The sequence below is a fragment of the Micromys minutus genome (genome assembly GCF_963924665.1).
Source record: "Micromys minutus genome assembly, chromosome: 25".
NCBI classification, from domain to species: domain Eukaryota; kingdom Metazoa; phylum Chordata; class Mammalia; order Rodentia; family Muridae; genus Micromys; species Micromys minutus.
Genome location: NC_137960.1, coordinates 24,008,857 through 24,025,461, shown reverse-complemented (window position 1 = coordinate 24,025,461; position 16,605 = coordinate 24,008,857). Strand labels below are relative to the sequence as shown.

Below are 16,605 nucleotides of genomic sequence, written 5' to 3'. Positions count from 1 at the left end.
GGGCTGGGTGGCAACAGAGGAATGGCTGCCGCACTGATGAAGATGGGGAAATAAGGGAGGCTTCCTGGCAGAGGGGGACGCAAAGAGAAATCCCTGAGGAGGGAGGGGTATAGGCAGGTGGAGAACATGGGCCAGGCAGTGTCAAGGATGGCGCAGGCTCCTCCCTGCTCTCCCAACCGCCCAGTTTTGAAGACACGCAATAAAGATGTCACCTCTTCTCTAGGTGCACACGGGGAGCTTGTGAGTGGTAGTTCAGAGCACTGCTGGGCACGAGGCTTTGTCAATGCCTGTCTGAGCTGGGCTGTTCAGCTCCTGTTTGCAGAAGGTCTCACAGAAAGATGACCTCAGTGCCATGGTTTGAAGCTGGACCTGTTTGATCTCAAGTCCTCACTTGGTGGCTGTACCTCAGTGTCCCCGTGCCAGAACTGCTGCTCAGAGAGTGGCAGTCTGTCACTTGGCCTGGGAGTGGCACTCCCATTGCTCAGGTGGGGTCAAGGCAGGGACAGTGTCCATAAATAGAGACTCATGAAACAGTCAGAGGTGAGGCCAGGGCTCTGGATTCTGCAGATGGAGGATCAGAAAGAAATGTGAGCAACTTTCCACTTGCAAGTACACAGTTGGTGCATAGAGTGCAGGAAGAGTGAGTTTCCTTTGCCAGATAGTAGGTCTCTTTTCATCTTTAAACCCTTACCCTCTACTGCACATTTATTCCCTCCCCCTCTCTCTGTGCATGTGCATACTCCCTCATACATTTGTGTATGCATGCGTAGAATTAGAGATGGCCTACCATGCACACCTGGCATTTGCACAAGTTGGGAAGGAGGGGTCTAACCTCTGACTCTCATGCTTGTGTAGCAAGAGCTTTCACTGTTGAGCCACCTCTCCAGTTCCTCACTAGCCAGCATCTAAACGCTAGCTCTGACATCTACAAGCAGGGTGGCCTTGGGCAAGTTACTTAGACACACAGAGCTTGGTTATTTCATCTGGAAAGTGGGTTCAGTAATGACACCTCCCTCCTCCAGCTACTGAGGAATAAATGCGCCCCCATGAGCTGCCTGGAGCTAGGCAGGTGTAAGGTCACATGTTGGGAAAAGTCACCACTGGAGAGCTTTAGGTTTTCCTTTCCAGCCCTTGCCCCTGCTCCCTTCTCCATAACAAATGCCTGCTCCTTCAGCTTACCACCTGCAGCTCCGAGCAAGCATTTGCTCTCACTAAATGCCTTCACTTCTGATTTCCCTGGGTTTTTTTTTTTTTTTTTTTTATCTTAGAGGAATCAAATATTTCATTCCTTCCCATTTCTTTTATGACTCAACACTTGGTTTTAAATATTTATCTATCTTGCTGTAGGTACATCTATTAAGTTAAACCTTAAGGAAGAGCTGACGTCCAACCATTTTTGACCTACAAAAGCAGTGATTTTATGTGTTTCCACCTAATAGGATGTGGCTCCTCATTAATTTGGAATGTTTTTTAGTGCCGGGCTTGGAAAACCATGTCCGTAAAATGCCACAGGAAATCCCTTAGCCTTGCAGGCCAAGAGGCAAAAGTCAAGGACATTACATTAGTCCCTCTTTAAGAAGAAAGGGAAGCAATTCCTACAAAAACACCCAGTGCATTTGAAATACAATAAATGAGCGGTGTTTTCTATTGCAGGCTCACTGAGGACAGGGACAGAATTTGGGGGATCAGGGGAACCATTTTTCTCAACTGAGGCTTTCCAGCATCTTCATGACCCAACAGATCACCTGCAAACAGACCCTCCTGTTTAAAGTGCTCTCTTGGCCTATCTATAGAGACTGTACAAGACCCACCGATGGAAGACCTACCCCGCCCCCATCACTGTGGAACTGAGGTCGGCTATTAGGGATTCCATTTACATATTGCTAATTTCCAACAACTTCAGATTCTTTAGAGCTGCCCACAAGTCCTGGGGATTCCCCATCCCAGGGCTGTCATTTGCTTGTTTTCCTAAGGGACTCCCTAAGTTAGCTTTGGTGGTATACAGTAGTGGTTCTCAATCTGTGTGCTGCGACCCCTTTGGGGGTGAATGACCACCTCATAGGGGTTGCCTAAGACCATCAGGAAACACGGATGTTTACATTATGATTTGTAACAGTAGCAAAGTTAAAGTTATAAACTAGTAATGAAAATAATGTTATGGTCAGGGATCACCACATCATGAAGAACTGTATGAAAGGGTCACGGCGTAAGGAAGGCTAAGAACTACTAGCTTATAGGGATTCATCGTGTATTCCATCCACGAGTCCCTTGTTGGTTTTAATTGAAATCATTCCCCCCATATGTTACCTATTATTCACTTTGCTCATACATTCGTATGGAGTTGATCGTCTGAGATGCTCAAGGATTTTTCTTCAGGGGAGGGGGGCTGTGCTGTTTGGGTGCCAAGTCCTTTTCTACTACAAGGTCATGAAGATATACTCCCTTACTTCCTTTTATGAGTTTTGTATTTTTTCCTTTCACACTGAGGTCTTTAATTCATCCAAAGTCCACCTTGGGACATGGTGTATATTGGGGATCTGGCTTTATTTTATTTTATTTTTCCAGTTAGGAAACTAGTTTCCCCAATACCAGCCGCTAAACAAGTCATCCTTTGCCTGCTGATTTGTGATACCACAGATGCCATTTATCAAGTGTATGGGCTTCTACCTGCATCAGCTTCTTCGTCTCATGATCCCAGCCATTTGTCTTTAAAGATGCCCTGTGTTGAAATCAGCTGGGTAGCCCGTGACTATAATCCTAGCACTTGAAGGCTGAGGCAGGAGGACAGCTTTCAGTATAAGGCTAGTTTGGGCTCCATAGGGAACTCTGTCTGGAGAAATTATCACCAACAATAACATGTTTTGAAGCCCGACTGCCCTAGGCCGGCTACCAAGGGTGATGTCATATTGTACTACCAGTCCCTGACACCTCGTGGGCACTGTTTGCGGTACTCAACCAGCCCATCTTTTCTCTCTCGAGATGGCTGATACCCACGGTACAGATGATATCTTAGAGTTACAGTAGACAAGATGATGATGAGGGAACCAGTAGAAATGACTGGGAAGAGGGAGGTAGGATATATGTCACCATGGCAGCCCTGTCCTAGTAACTGCTGAGTGTCACAGGGCACTGCCAGAGGACCTCAACGTGGGAAATTATTGTGGTTTCTTGGTAGGTCCCACATATGATCACAAGGCTCCCTCTAAGAGGAAGCAGAGGGCATGATGACCCCAGGAGAGATGGCTGTGAGTGCTAAATTCTCAATCCACAATCCCTCCACACAACAAACTTACAACCAGTTGACAAAGATATAAACAGCCCTTCTAGATAAGATAAATTGACCTATAGAAATTCATCTTTAGAAAATACACATATCTACCCATGGCTACTCAGAGCCACCCAGAGGAGAGAGGTTATCCACGTCTTCCATCTTAAATCTCCCACTTCTCTTCTGCCTTACCAGAACTTTGCTCCTGCCCACTCTCTACTGTCTAATCATGTATCGCCTTGACATTAATGTACAGGGATGTCCCCTGTCCCCAGAGAGGGAACTGCTTGATAGTGCCTGGATTTCAGCCAGTATGACTTTCCTTCTCCAGATCTGTGGGAAGACACCTCTTTGGCTGTTTAAGGAAGCAACAGCAAGAAAATGCAAGAACAGACAGTTGTGCACTCCAAAGGGATTAATATCCAAACTGTAGAAAGAACTAAAACAACAACAACAACAACAACTCAACAACCCCAAACCCAAGTCACCCAAATGGAGCCATGGACAGATGACATGAAAGATGGTGTTCAAAAGACAAAGCACAGGCAGCGATAGATACATGGAAAAAAAAGTGATCAATACCCTTAGCCACCAGGAAATGCCAATCAAAGCTACACCGAGTCCATCTCACCTCAGTCAGGATGGCCATCATTAAAACCAACTAATACTATGAAGTGATGGAAAATGTGGGGAAAGAGGAACTCTTAGCCACTGCCAGGAGGAGCAGAAACTCATGCAGCTGTTAATGGAAATCAACATGGAGGTTCCTCAAAACTCTGAAAACAGAACTTCCACATGGCCCAGCCTACCGCTCCTGGGTGTCTGGTGGAAGCTGAATCAACATCCCACGGACATGCTTGCACATCCGTGTTTACTAGTGGCAGTAGTCACAACAAGTTAGAAATGGATCCAGCCTAGATCTCTGTAGTCAGTTGGATAGGCCGACAGATGGATAGATGAAGGAAAGGTGGTGCCTGTGCACAATGGAGCTGTATTAGCCAAGGAGAAGAAGGAATTGTCATTTCTAGGAAAATAGGTGGAGCTGGAGATCATGATGTTAAGTGGAATAAGCCAGACTCAGAAAGACATATGCCTAGAAATGACTTTTATATATATATATATATATAGATAGATAGATAGATAGATAGATAGATAGATAGATATAGATATAGATATAGATATAAAAGTAGAGAGAAGAACCACACAGCAGGAGGAAGTGTCTAAGAGGAGGGAGGAGTGGGAAGAGATGGGGGGTATATGTGAAGACAGAAGAGGAACTATCTGGGGAAGGGAAGGGTCTCTGGTAAGAGGGGTGGGTGCAAGGAGGGCAGTGAGCCTAAGATCTAAGTATTATGTCTGACAACAATCATACTTCTTTCTAATGTCAACTGCTTTTTTTTTTTTTAAGACAAACAGAAGGGTGACAGAGACAGCTGTTGGTTAAGGACATGCTGCTCAGGCAAGGGGCCTAGAGCCACATAGCAGCCTGATGTGATGGTGCAGGGCTGTGACCTAAGTACCAGAGAGACAGAGACAGTTCCTAGAGCTTACTGCCTAGCCAGTTCAGTTCAGTTGGTGAGTTCTGGGGTCAGTGAAAGAGCTCAAAGTATAAAGTGGAAGCCAGGCACCATGGTGCACACCTTTAATCCCAGCCATAAGGAGGCAGAGGCAGGATCTCAGTGAGTTCCCGGGCAACCTGGTCTACATAGTGAGCCATCTGGGACTACACAGTGAGATCCCATCTTGGGAGGGTTGGGGATAAGGTAGCCAGTGACTGAGGAAGAAACTTGATGTCAGCTTTGGGCCTCCATATGCATGCGTGTGGAGAGGGGAAGAGGAAACACTTGGCGTCCCTATTCCTGACCCCAGGAGGTACAACTGTGAAGACAGGATGCTGTGAGTAACACCGAGGCCCTGATGCTTCTCTGCAAGTGCCGCACCAGCTCTCTGAGCATCCCTGGTTTCCTCTGGTCTCATCTGAAGAAGGGACAATCCCAACTCCTTGTCTGCCAGGTGCTTCACCTCATCTTCTGCTCCCTTCATCTGCCCAGCTGGTCGGGCTCTGCTATAGCCATTCCTCATTTATCTTGGCCCCGTCTTCCTGGAGCAGCCTTGCCACTTAAGCTTCTGTCCGTAAGCCCCATCAGTGATTGCCAGTACTCCATGTTCCCATAGTGACTCCCAGATAATGATCCTGTTCATATGAAGCTGGCATCCCAAACCACTTGTTCTGTGCCAGGTACAGTCCTAAGGACTTTACACATAAAGATGTGGCCCTCAAGGTCCTAGCAACCAGATCACGAAGGGCTTGGAGACCAAGGCTCTACTTCCATGCTGGTTTCCCAAGCCCCACTCTTTCAAATGCTCCCCCAGGTTCATCCCTCTGTGTGTTCAGCCTACGTTACTCAATGCTTCCCTTTCAACAATCACTTTAAAGGGGACTACTTAAGGAAGTGTCCCAAAGAGCCAGCTGGGCAGGGCAGCCCTGCCAGAGGTGACTGGAAAGACATGGGGCCCCTGGTTTGCCTCTGTGGCTAGGAGCACGTGTTATCTCCTACGGCCCAGCCGGCTCTGCTCTGTTGGCTCTAGAGCAATCTGAACCAAGGCTAAGAGGTGTTACAGACTTGAGCGCCCAACCAGACCCTCTCCTGAGTAGAACGGACAGAAATAGAAAGCGAAGGAAATCAAGAAGAGAATAAATGGCTCGCCACACGTCAAAAGTCATTTCACCCCCATGTGTCTGCAAAGCTCTGCTGCTGGCCATCAGCTCTTGGGAGTATGTATGTCATGGTTGGGGAGTCAGCACCAGGAGCCACCAGAGTCCTTGCTAGGGCTCCTCTGTTGCCAGGGAGGACTTCCTGTGGCCACACTGTAGATCCAGTATTGGCAGCCCTCTGAGGCCTCTATGCACCACTGAGACACAACCAGGCAACTGTCCCTGAAGATTTCAGAGACAGCAAATCTCAAGACTTCAAACCCTCACTGCCAGATGTTCCTGTGACTCTCAACTAAATGGTCCTTGCTGGCATTTAAGAATCTAACCATCACCAGGGGACAAGTCACAAGTCACCAGGCCTTTCAAAAGAACATGTGGCCACCAGCAGTAGCATTACAAGGGGCACTTCTAGCTCAGGCTTCTGGGCTCCGGAGTGCATGAGTGTGTCACCAGTCTAGAGCTCCACGGTGTGACACCTTTATGTCCTTCTAGCAGGAACGGTGGCAGGACCAGAAAGCTGGGCCACAGATTCATTGGATCCTACCTGTCTGTTTCCCTCGACAAGCGCAGTCCCTCCGAGGGCCCTGAGGTGGTGCACAGCCAGCAGAATGTGGATGTTCGAGAAGAAATTCATTCTGTACCAGTGTTTGCTCGTGTCAATCAATGTCTGGAGGTATCGCCTTGAGAATCTCTGTCTCCAGATATTGGTCAAATATTTGAATGGGGAGCAGCAAGTTAATTGCCTTGGGCAGAGCCCTTCACAGTGAGGGAGATAGAGGAGTGCAAGAAGGCCAGGCAGGCACTGGGGGTGGAGCCTGGATTCCCACAGGGAATAAGTGAAGGGTGTTGGGGCACAGGGAGGGGTAGGCATGTTTGAAGAAGAGCCCAGAGCCACCTGCTGCTTTCAAAGCCAGTTCTACTTGTCCTGTGCAATCTGGACTCAGTGTCTCCATCTGAAAATGGGCACAATAATTAACCCCCGCTCCCTGCACACCATGGGATCTGGGAGGACTCAAGGGTGAGGCAGGTGAACACCAGTACCCAGGAGGTGTTAACTACTGTTCCCATGTCGCTACCCTTAGTTGATTCAAAGGTTTCCTAGTGTGAGTTCTAGCCTGTAAGAGGGGATAAGGCTAAGGGAAGCCCCTCCATAAAGTGTGTCTGTACTGTACCCTCTGGCTGGCAGCATCAGTCTCTCTACCTAGCAGAATGTCCCGGAAGGAATGACCGTCCATAAATCCAGGACAAGTACAGGGCGATGTACAGGGTGAGTTGTCTGTGTGGTGGGTCCTCCCAGGGTCTGTCCTGGATGTGTCTGGTGAGAGGTGACACCGGGGCCGAAGGAGAGATGTCTTCTCCTTCCCTCTGTCCCTCTTTCTTTTCTAATGGCTTCAAAGTGCAGGCTTGATAGGAAAAATGGAGCAGAGACAACAGCGTTGGTGGCCTTGTCTGGTTCTACAGAGGGGAAGGCTTTGAGTTGGGGGTTCAAATGCTGCTCACATGGGGTCATAGCTCCCAGGGCTGTAAGCTGTGACTATGTGGGGCCAAGCTCCAAGTGCAGAGTGTGGGAAGATGTCCTCCCTATTTCCGTTCATGATTCACTGTAGCTTCAGAGTCATGCGGAGGCCAGAAATTTGAGGCCATTCCAATAGCTTCTGACAGTAGGGGCAATGAGTCACATTCTTTGTTGAGGCCAGCCCCCCCGCAGCAGAGCTGTGGCCATTTTGTTTCATGCCTACCAGCTATTTCATACTGTTGCTATAATGTCAGCCAGTCACTGACACAGGGAAGTGACTTGACTCAGAGCAGGGTCATGCTGACCACATGTCATGTTCTGAATGTTCTGTGTGGGCGCTGTTAATCTTAAGAGATTACACACAACCATAAACTTCATATAGGACCACCAAACTAATTGGGCTTGAGTCAGGACTGACCACTTGGCAGCACTTCCAGCACCTGCGTATGAGCTCATTGTGGTTTTTGCGGTTTGAGTCTTTATAAGCTGGCCCTGAGAAATGTCTGGTGCACAGCTTTGAACTGTTGCCCTGGTCGATCAGTCTTGGGGTGTGTAGTCAATAAACCATCCCTGTTGAACTGAGATTGGTGCTTGTGTGGTTTGTTGGGACCCCAACATTCCTCAAGCAGGGGGTAATCTGCCAGGGGAGGGCAGGAACAAAAACCTATAGAATATACATATCTACCTACAGGTACTTCTAAAACTTTACGTGAAGATTTATAGAGAGCCAGAGGTTTTTTTAAGACAAGGCATGGTGGCTTGAATGCAAATGGTCCCCAGTGGCTCAGAGGGAATGCCACTATTAGGTGGTGTGGCCCTGTAGAAGGAAGTGCGTCACTGGGGGTGGGCTTTGAAGTTTCAAATGCTGAAGGCAGGACCAATGTCTCTCTCCTTGCTGCCTTCAGATGAAGATGTAGAACTCTCCTCCTGCACCATACCTGCCTGGATGCTGCCATGCTTCCCACTGTGATGACAACGGACTGAACCTCTGTACCTGTAAGCCAGCCTCGATTTAAAGTTTTGCCTTTATAAGAGTTGCTGTGGTCATGGTGTCTGTTCACAACAATAAAAACCCTAAGACGTAAGGTCTCACTATAGGTCTCACTATAGGTCTCACTATGTAGACCAGGCTGACCTTGAACTCACAGGGATCTATTTACCTCTGCCTCCTGAGTGCTGGGATTAAAGGCATGCACCACCGCTCCCAGCTGTTGCTGCTTCAGGAGTCTCATGTTTCCCAGGCTAGCCTGGGATTTACCATGAACTTCTGATCCTCCTGCCTCCACCTCCCCCGGAGCAGCATAGTTGCTGGGATTCCCGGTGTGTCTCATGGTGCCTGGTTTATCTGGTGCCGGGAAGGTTCTCAGGGCTTCGTGAATGCTAGGCAGGCACTGTGTCTGCACCACATCTTCAGTCCCTTCCCTCCACTCTGAGGGAACTGTTTCTCGTAGGTGTTCACCAGCTAGACTGCCACTCGGTGATGCCACGGCTAGACAACATGTCATGAATGCCTACTATGCATCAGGGACACACTGCGCAGGTTTTGGAAATTTTTCCTGCATCAAATCCTTTAGCCCTGAAAATATTCTCATCCCGGTGGTCAGTCTCAGCTGACAGCTCCTGAGCTGGATGCACAGAGAGCAGGCGAACCCGGTCAAGGGTATGGGGTACCGGAACCTAGGCTAGCTGGGGACAGGGCTATGGCTGTGGAATCCTCTCTCTCCTCGGGGGCCTGGCCCCACAGTAGGCTCCTGATCGATGCTGATGACACAAACATGCCGGCAGCCACATAGGCACAGGTGTCAACTCCTTCAGTTCCCTAGGGAAGCCATGAATCCCAGACGTGCTGGCTGAAGGACCAAAACTCCATCTGGTAGCTTACCCTCACTGCAGGGCACCCCAGGGATTCCTCTCCTGTAGCCCCTCCGCTTCAGCCAAGCCGAGCCCGAATCTCAAAAACCAGCGACGTGTGGAGGGGGCAGTGGGTGACTTGGGCTTAATATCTCTGTAACCATATTGCAAAAGGGCAGGGCCTAAGCGGGAGCCTCGCGCTTAATCTTTCTCTTTTATTGCTTTCTCTCTTGTATGCTTTAACCTTGCACCAGGTATCGAGCTAGATAAATAAACACTTTTATTTCAGATTAGCCCCAGCTGGGGGCTGCCTTGAAGGCTGAGCAGTCATCTGGTGGGAAGCTCGCTGAGAGCTGGGCTGTCGAGTGGGGCCCATCCCAAGTTCAAAGGCCCCTAAGGATTGAGTGGTTTCTGAGGTGGGTGCAGCAGGGGGACCTGATTAGTGCCTAGGGCCGAGAAGCAGGGAGGCAAATTGCCAGGACACAGGCTCCTTGCACGCCTGCGCACCTGTTACCTGCCACCCAGAATGCTGTTGTACTCAGAGCGCCTCACCTACTTAGCCACACTGCCCCTGCTGCTGTGCTCTTTTCTAAATGGTGAGCTCACCAGAACAGTGACATCAACTCTCGATTCCAAGTTGGTCTCAGGGGCTGAGCATGGAACCAGTGGTTATCTGAATGAATGAGTGAGTGAGTGAGTGAACGAACGAACGAATGAATCCTAACTTCCAGCTCTGCACATATGCCATAGGCTGACATGATAGGCTGAGGGTTTGGTAGCAAGAACCTTTTGGGTTGAATTCTGAGCTACTTTTCGTGTGTTTAAATAGGTTTCATATGCTCTCTGCATCTTAAGTCTGTTTCTCTAGAAGGGCTCTGGCTAGCCACATTCTGGATGGATGGGGACAATACCATAGCCAAGGCAACATGTCCCTTGTGTGCAGAGAGAGCCAGACAAGGTGGTCAAAGCAGTGTGGATTAGAATATCAAGACCCACAAGTCTGTGCGAATGGAATACTACACAGCCATGAAGAGGAGCGAGCAACCAATGCCACACCAGCAGATGGGAGGGGTCTGACTGAAGTGGAGGATGCACAGAACACAAGATTCTAAGAGCATTGAGTTCAAGGACAACTAAATCCGCATGGTGTGTGATGTGCCTGGATGTGACATTTCCCCAAAGCAAGGGGATAACAAAGGGGAGGTGTGGCCCAGCTGATCTGGAGGAGGAAAGTGGCAGCGAAGGGAGGGCCACACAGGCAGACGTGAGGTGTGAGTAGAGTACTTGCTCTCTCTCACAGAGCTGGTGGGCTCTTGGGTGTCCACGACATCATTAAAGTGAAGAATGGGGTGGGCGGTGGCCCGAGCCTTTAACCCTAGCACTCGGGAGGCAGAGGCAGCTGAATCCCTGGGAGTCTGGAGCCAGCCTGGTCCACAGAGTGAGTTCCAACACAGCCAGGGCTGTGCAATAGAGAAAAACCTTGTCTCAAAAATAAAAATAAAGTCAAGGATGAAGTAAAACAGCCACATGGGAACCAATATCGACAAATTTAAGCAAAGAATCTTACTTAGATCAGTTCTGAGGTATGCCAAGTTGAGTGTGTGTGTGTGTGTGTGTGTGTGTGTGTGTGTGTGTGTGTGTGTGTGTGTGTGTGAGAGAGAGAGAGAGAGAGAGAGAGAGAGAGAGAGAGAGAGAGAGATCTAAATGATATATGGTGGCCGCTCTATGGTCCTCCCAAGACCCGAGAGGCCTTAGAAGTTCTTCAAAGACGAGGACAAACGCTCAGCGAGCCAAAGGAGAAGCCCAAGCAGACTGTGTGCGGGTGGAGAAGGTGAGGACACCCGTGTTCTGCTGTCACCACCTTAGCCAGGACTGGGTCAGAGCGAAGGAGCTGACATCCTGAGCTGTCAAATCAAAGGCTCCGTGACACCATTTTCCTGCCCACTGAGGCAGGAAGCCTCAAGAACCAGCAGTGGAGAGATCTAAGGATGTCTCCATAGGGAGCAGGTACCTGGGGTGTCACTACCCTGTCCCCAGGTAAGGGCTATTCGTGCCTGAGGTGAGAGGCATGGGAAGACAGGGCGCAGAAAGGACAGTTGCAGGCTGTCTTTGCTGTGAAACCTCTGTAAAATCCCCCCCGACTTGTGCGGTGCACAGGAAAGAAGAAAATGGCAGGTCTGCAATTTCCTGGCCAGGGACTCCTGGGCCCCACGTAAGGGCAAGGAGGAACGTGCCTATGCAGGTGGCAGAAAAGTGGGGCCACCACCGAAGTGATGCACAGAAGGGGCTTCTGGTGGAAAGGTGGTCCTGAGAAGGGAGGGGCATGGCTTGGGGAAGCAGCACGCAGACTTTCGGGGTTCACCTGAAGGAATGGAGTACAGTGTGACATAATGTCACCATTTTGGTATTGGGGAGGCAGAAAACTGTGACTGACACTCGGGGTGCTTAGATCATTCAATTCGCCGTTGCCAACCCAGAAGCTGTGTCCCTAAATACTGTCTAGGAAAGAGAGCCAGGGAATGCTGGTGTGCTGAGCCTTGGACAGCACACAGCAGCACATTCCCCGCACCTGTGGCTAGAGATGCAGAGCCTCTCAATAGATAGCAGCTGGCAGAGGGCAAGGCAGAAAAGCCCCAGATGCCTATCGTGGCACTGGGCTCAGCTGGTGATGTCTGCCTGGGTGAGAGATGGGGTGTTCCGGTGCAGGTGCTGATGTGGGTCTAGGGTGGGCACTTATAGAGGCAAGCAGATCTGCTAACTTTAAGGTTTTCAGCCAAGCCTCCACCAAGCCTCAGAAAGTTAGCTCAGTGGTTAGAAGTGTGTGTGTGTGTGTGTGTGTGTATTTCCCCTCTTTTACTTGTATTATGTTTCTTTTTTTAAAGATATGTTTATTTTATGTATATGAGTACACTGTCACTGTCTTCAGACACACCAGAAGAGGGCATCAGACCCCCTTACAGATGGTTGTGAGCCACCATGTGGTTGCTGGGAATTGAACTCAGGACCTCTGGAAGAACAGTCAGTGTTCTTAACGGTTGAGCCACAGGGTCTGCTCACACCCTTTTGTGTATTTCCACCTTGAGATCTTACTTTGGAGGGGCTGTGAAGAGCTACTACAACGGCCTGTTAAGGGGCTATAGTCACATCTTCCTTTTCTGATCCATGTGGCAAACCATCTTGTGAGTCCCTGGCCTCACCAGCCAGCTGTGTCCAGGCACTGTTTTTCCTTCCTGCCCTCAACCAACAGCCCTGTTACCTCTGTCTGATCTGCCCTCCATGTCTTCTTGGCCAAGTGTCTCTAGGTCAGCTACATGCTAAGGTCTGGGGCTTCCATGCACCAGCAGTGTTATCACACAAGCTACAGACTGGGTGTACCACACAGATTTCCAAAGTAATTCTACTTCTGAGCATTCTCTTCCTAGAGGGAGGAAAACCCATAGCAGATTAACCACAAGGGCTTTGATGTCTGCTGATGGATGGTCTCCCATGATGGCCGACCCAGCAGGCCATGGCCAGGGGTCTGATGTAGTTGCTGTTGTATGCGCGTGTGAGCTCACACAGGTCTGACTATAAATAAGTATTCCCCTATGTGTGGGCATACACACTTGTGCATGTGGGCCAGCTTTCCCTCCTAAATGATATATTTTCAAAAAGTCTCATCTGATGTCAGATCCAGAAAGGAGCCTGGTACTTAGCTGTCTTCTGCCACTGTGCCTGTCCTGTCTCCTATGTGGCCTTGTACATGAGGCTGATGTGCTGTAAGGTGAGGGGTGATGGGCTGGAGCCATTTCTTATTCAGCCTTTGTTCTAGAGTAGCACTTCCTAAGCAAATCATTTCTCAACATTCCCCACCCAGCCTGGCTCCACCCCATGAGTCCCTGGAGACCACCCCAACTGGCTCCACCCCATGAGTCCCTGGAGACCACCCCAACTGGCTCCACCCCATGAGTCCCTGGAGGCCCTTGTTCCTAATTACCTCCTGGATGCACAACTTCAATACCACATATACATATATGTGATTGACACATTGAAAGAGTTAAGATACTTTTCGCCCTCCCACACAGGAAATGTCACACCCTTAGTGGGAGCCATCACCTGCACAGAAGGCACGCAAAGCCTCCTTTCCTCTGTTTTATCTTATTATCTTTTTATTATTTTATTTTTTTGCAACAGGTTCTCAGGTGGCCCAGGCAAACCTCAAACTCACCTGCTGATGACCTCAACCTTTCTGATCCTTCCTCCTCCACCAGCCAAGTGCTGGTTTTACAGGTGGGCACCACCATGGCTGGTTTTATGTAGCACTGGAAAGCCAAGCAAGCATTCGGCCAGCTGAATTACATCTACAACCCCAGGATCTTTAACCTGGTCTTATAGGTAAGCGCCGTCAAGCCTGCAGCAAGTCAAACATCCTTCTGAAATACCCGTCTAGATATGCACTCACACCCTCGGTGCTTTGCACGGGGAAGGCAGAGCGTTCCTTGGAGTAGGACTGTTTGTGTTAAGAGGAGGCTAGGGAGTGTCCACTCAGGCCTCAGGCTGAGACAGGAGCCTATAAAAACCCTTGTAGCCTGGCGTGGAGGCAGGCAGAGGGGAAGATGAGGCCTGTGCCAAATCCTCTATGGGAAAGAACCTTGTCATTCAGCAGGCTCAGTGCAGCTGCGCGGGGCTGAGAACAAATTGATGGAAATAGAGCCATAACTTACCACTGAAGGCCTCTGTGCTCTTGGCAAAACAGAAGGATCATTAGTGGTGGGGTGAGCACTTGTGGGCAGATATAAATCCCCTCGCATGTGGCTGATAAACAGCCCAGAGGGGACAGGGCCTCAGATCCGGACAGGTTAACTGAATGTGCCTGGTCTTAGCTTGGGCCTCTGTGCCCCTGGTTGGGGCAGGTGGGCCTAGCCACAGAAAGACAGTCCCTGCCACTAGCCCAGACTGCCTAGGTGTCTGAGGATCAGGTCACCACGCCAGTGCCCCCCAACACTCCCAGGACCTGAGAAGGACAAGCATTCAATGAGTCTACATCAAAGTCTACTCTGGGCTGAATCCTGTCCTGGACACCAGAAAAGGGAACATGGTAGGAGGTATCCCAGAGATTCAGGGGGGGTCCACGTAGCAATTCCTACAGAGGCTCAATGCAGATTGTCTGTATCTGCTCTGCCCTGGGGCTTTCTGGGTTCATAGTATAATGGGGGTCTTGTAAGTAACTGTAGGGTTGGCTTGAGGCCCCCAACACTCCTGGCTGCCTGTGAGTCTATAGAGGTGAGCGCTCTCCCAACTGCTGCGACTTCTGTCTTGTCGGCTGCTGGTATTGTCAAGAACAAATGCTTACAAAGTGCTCTCCACACATTAGCCCTTCACATGAGTAAGTCATGTGATCCATAAACTACCTTGACCTAAGCCTTCTTCCTGTTCCCAATACACGAGTGACAAGTGAGAGACCTAACCGGCACAGCCGGCCCAGGAGACCCTCCCTTCTCCCTTGACGCCTATGCCTGTCTCCCCTTTTGGGAAATGTCCTGACTATATATCACTCTCTTTTCTTGGGGTATGGGATGGGGTGGCCTGGCTTCCTCTTCCTCATCTGTCTGGCTTGCCCTGGATACACCAGGCTGACCCTTCAGAGATACACACGGAGGGATGCTATGAGCAGGTGTGTGTGGCCAAGGAGAAAAGCGAGCATTTCTAAGTGGGGGCAATTTAACCCCTGGACAGCCCCCCACAGAGCTGCCATGGGTCGATCTATGGGTGAGGCACGAGCTGGGCATCTCCTCACTGGTCACCGTCTTTTCAGTCAGTCACATTGCTCTGCATGGCCAAGGGATCTATGGATGGGGAGGGACCGAGGTGCCTCCCGCAGTGATATCCTGGCACTACCTGGCTGCCTATGGCCTTGAAGTGTGACTAGAACAAGAAAACAGACAACAGCAGTACTATTTGTTCCAAAGTGATGTCAAAATTGCCACCTTTTCATCAAATAAGAACAGAAGCCTGGGAGCACTCCAGGAAGCTAAGATAAGGGCCACTGCATTTCAGGCATAGAGTCCCAGAAGGCCCACAGCTGTAGACCTGAGACACATTCCTGTTCCCAGGGCCCCCAGACACCATGGCCTTCTAAGCCAGTCCCACCCTTTTATATCAATTTGTCCCCTTCCTTAGAGAGGACTGTCCCTGGAGGTAGGTCTCAAGCACCATTCCAAGTAATCCACGGCTCTTTGAGCCAGAGCAGCCAGCAGCAGCGGCTCTCTTAGGGCATCTGTCAAACAAAGCAGAGTTTGGCTTACCTGAGACAATGGTGTAGCCAATCCCCCGGGGGCGTCCCTTATCCTGGTCTACAGCAGTGATCACTCGAACAGTTGTGCCCTGGTTTGGAGAGAGAAGGGGTTTTTCAGTCACCTAGATCCCAGTCAGCTATCTTTGTGGGTGTCCTAGCACCACCCCCCAGTTTCCCTCCCTAGCCTAGCTCCCAACTGCAAGGCTTGCCTAGGAAGTGTGTACCACACAGCATTGCTCCTGACTCCAATGGCCTTGCCCTTCGTAGCCACCATTTTCCCACATCGCTGATAGTCAAGTATGGGTTCGAGCATTCAAGCAAGGGGTCAAGGATAGACACAGACAGTTGCTGTACACATCTGGGGCACATGAGATGGAGACAGCAACAGGACAGAGTCGGTACCCATCCAGCCCTCGCAGAGACATCCAGATGATACCACTGAGGATGGATTGTGGGGAATTAGTAGGGGTTTTCCAAGGAGCGCAAACAAAAGGGAAGGCACCCCAGCAAGAGAATACAGCGTAGGCCAGGGCTTGGCTGTGTGAGCTTCCAGGAAGGGATGCTGGTCCGTAACCATCAAGTGATGAACGAATGAACAAACAAACATATGGAAGAAATTGACAGCATCATCAGGACCATCCCTTGTTGAGATGTCCTTTGTCAGGAGTGACTTCGGCCTAGCTCCCCAGGCTACATACATTACACCACTTCATACGTCAGCTGTCCCTGCTTGCCTCACACCTGAGGTTCAGGTCTTAGTACAGTGGTTCTCAACCTGTGGGTCTTGACCCTTGTAGGGGTCACATAATCCTTACATGGGAGTCTCCTAGACCATCAAAAAAAAAAAAAAAAAAAAAAAAAAAAAAAAAAAAAAAAAACCCACAGGTATTTACATTGTGGTTTATTACAGTAGCAAGATTAGAGTTCAGAAGTACCAGTGAAAATAATTTTACCATTAGGGTTGCCACCACCACATTAGG

At 49.7% G+C, this 16,605-nt stretch overlaps 1 protein-coding gene across 2 annotated transcripts in view; it reads right to left on the bottom strand.

Moving 5' to 3' along the window:
- Positions 1–16,605, bottom strand: part of CDH23 (cadherin related 23) — a gene marked incomplete at its 5' end in the record, with an annotated part of 329,115 nt that overhangs the window by 190,807 nt on the left and 121,703 nt on the right. For both annotated transcript variants that reach the window (XM_080938106.1, XM_080938107.1), the window contains one exon: positions 15,636–15,714. In XM_080938106.1, coding sequence (XP_080794232.1) covers positions 15,636–15,714 — 79 coding nt within the window. The remainder of the gene's footprint in view (positions 1–15,635; positions 15,715–16,605) is intronic.